At 43.6% G+C, this 2278-nt stretch overlaps 1 protein-coding gene across 4 annotated transcripts in view; it reads left to right on the top strand.

The window, feature by feature from the left end:
* Nucleotides 1–2278, top strand: part of nalcn (sodium leak channel, non-selective) — a 96206-nt gene that overhangs the window by 4141 nt on the left and 89787 nt on the right. The window contains exons 2-4 of one of the 4 annotated variants that reach the window (XM_031870204.1): nucleotides 198–259; nucleotides 955–1095; nucleotides 1225–1407. In XM_031870204.1, the coding sequence (XP_031726064.1) occupies nucleotides 218–259; nucleotides 955–1095; nucleotides 1225–1407 (366 nt within the window). In that variant the 5' untranslated portion in view covers nucleotides 198–217. Of the gene's footprint in view, nucleotides 1–7; nucleotides 1096–1224; nucleotides 1408–2278 lie in introns of those variants that run through there. The other 3 variants (XM_031870205.1, XM_031870206.1, XM_031870203.1) reach the window with 3 other exon arrangements.

Genomic DNA, 2278 nt, shown 5'->3' with positions numbered 1-2278 from the left:
GTCCTCCTCCACCCCGCCATCTCTCTTCTATCCACAACACCTCAGTCACTCACTCACTCACTGAGTGTGTCGCATATATGCCTTGATGTCAGATGTGGTGGGCATTCCTGTCTCCTCTGAGCATACTGTAGATGTGGGTAGTGTACTGTACACCATATGAGCCATGATGTTGACTAACTGTTGTGTGTTATTTACAGGGTATGCCTGATCGCATGTTATGTGCAGTGCTGGAGCAATTTCAGCTTTACTTTTCCCTTTGGTATGTGCGCTTTGTCTCCATTCAGAGTCATTTCTTCTTGTGTTCTTATGTTGAAACGGCCTGTACACGTTTCTTTTTTCTACATACACACATGCACACACACAAACACGGTATGCACGGGTAAAAAAAAAAAACCAACGTTGGCACAGCTTAATCTACTGGGCGCCTCTTTTCCCCCCGAGTGGTAAGTGACTGGAGCTGTTCCAATGTGAATACACTCGTCCTGTGTTCCATGTGTGCTACGTTGTGTATCACGGTGGCCATTCAACAATGCAACACATGTTTGGTTTTTCTGTTCTGGCCATTCAAGTCAGGGTACTTTATTTTTGCTGAATATGTCTGGCAGTGATTACATCCCAAGGCCAAGATTGATACACGGCTTATTTAATACATTAATACTATGAATATTGGATAACCCACAGTAGATTTTGTCCAGTCAGCCATATGTTAAGAAGTGCACTGGTATTTTTCTAAAGTCAGTTGCTGTTAATATGGCCATATATGACAGGCCAAGGGCCTCTTTGCTGCGTTAAGTACACCTAAAACTTATTTATTTAGATTTATGTTCCACATGATTGGAGTTACAATCAGTGGATCACCCCAATGCCCAGACTTGGATGCAGCCAGAGTGTTTCTCCTGTTCCGCGTTGAGCTTTGTTCACCGCGTGGTCTCCCCGCCTCCCTCTCTCTGTCAGATCCACTCTCTGTATAGCACAGCGAGCCCCAGCATGCTGAAAAGGAAACAGAGCTCACGGGTCGAGGCCCAGCCCATGACTGACTTTGGGCCAGACGAGACCCTCGCAGACAGCGCCGACATCTTCTGGATCAACAAACCAGTGAGTTTGCCACAAAACTATCTCCGTCCTCTTCAAGCCACACGTTTCCGTTATTTTGAAGTCAGCTGGACAGCGTAGAATGTGAAAGAACTATTATGGCGGCCTTTGCCTTCTTTTTGTCTCCTGCAGTGGGTGCACACTCTGCTGCGGGCCTGCGCCATCATCAGTGTCATCTCCGTGTGCATGAACACCCCAAAGACATTCGAGCACTACCCTCCGTTGCAGTACGTGACCTTCACGCTGGACACGCTGCTCATGTTCCTCTACACCGCCGAGATGATCGCCAAGATGCACATCCGAGGGATCATCAAGGTAGCTGTCGAGAGAGTCGCGCGGTCACGGGACGCACGTTAACAAAATCAAGTTAACAAGATTATACGGTTTTTAGACTATAAAATGCCAACAAAGGAAACAGGAAATGCATTGAACTAAAGAGGGAAAATGCAGTTTCATTGCATTTTGGAAGCTACGCTGTGACACATGAAGTCCTTCTAGGTTATTGGAAGAATTTTATTAGAAAATTTAGTTGTTGTTTTTTCTTATTTTTTAAATTTTATTTATTGTTTTCCATTCTGTCCAGAATATTGGAGTATTGGACTGATTAGTTTATGTGCATATAACCAGAACACAGTGGAGGCAACCTTCCCGTTACCGGTCCAGTCAAACAACATGGGAACACTGAAGTACACCGTTTCATTTTTGACATAACCGCTTCGCCAGTTTTTGCTAAATGTAAGTGGAATTAGGTAACAGCCACTTGACACCTGACCGACTGCATGCTGGTCCATCAGCCCTTTTGTGTTGCGTCAGATTTCAGTCAGGCTTTAGAAAGGCAACCTCACTGGTTGCATCGACCTGTACGTTCAGATAAATCGACACGATTAAAGAAGAATCTGAGGTAGACAGATTATGTTCTTTCGAAGCATCCAGGAACGGACAGCTGGCAGATGAAAGGCCCGTAATTACTGCCATAAAATGTGTAGACAGCTTAAATGGCAAATCAAGGATAATAAGCAGAGAGGCACCGGAGGACACCTGTGCAGGGAAACTGCATGACAACTGGAACATTTCGTGTATATATATATATATATATATATATGTGTATATATGTATATGTATATGTATATATGTATATGTATATGTGTATATATATATATATATGTATATGTGTATATATATGTAT

Source organism: Anarrhichthys ocellatus, unplaced genomic scaffold (assembly GCF_004355925.1).
Source record: "Anarrhichthys ocellatus isolate YVR2014 unplaced genomic scaffold, GSC_Weel_1.0 scaffold51, whole genome shotgun sequence".
Taxonomy (NCBI): Eukaryota; Metazoa; Chordata; class Actinopteri; order Perciformes; family Anarhichadidae; genus Anarrhichthys; species Anarrhichthys ocellatus.
Note: the sequence above shows the minus strand (reverse complement) of the source record. Positions and strands in the feature narration are given on the sequence as shown.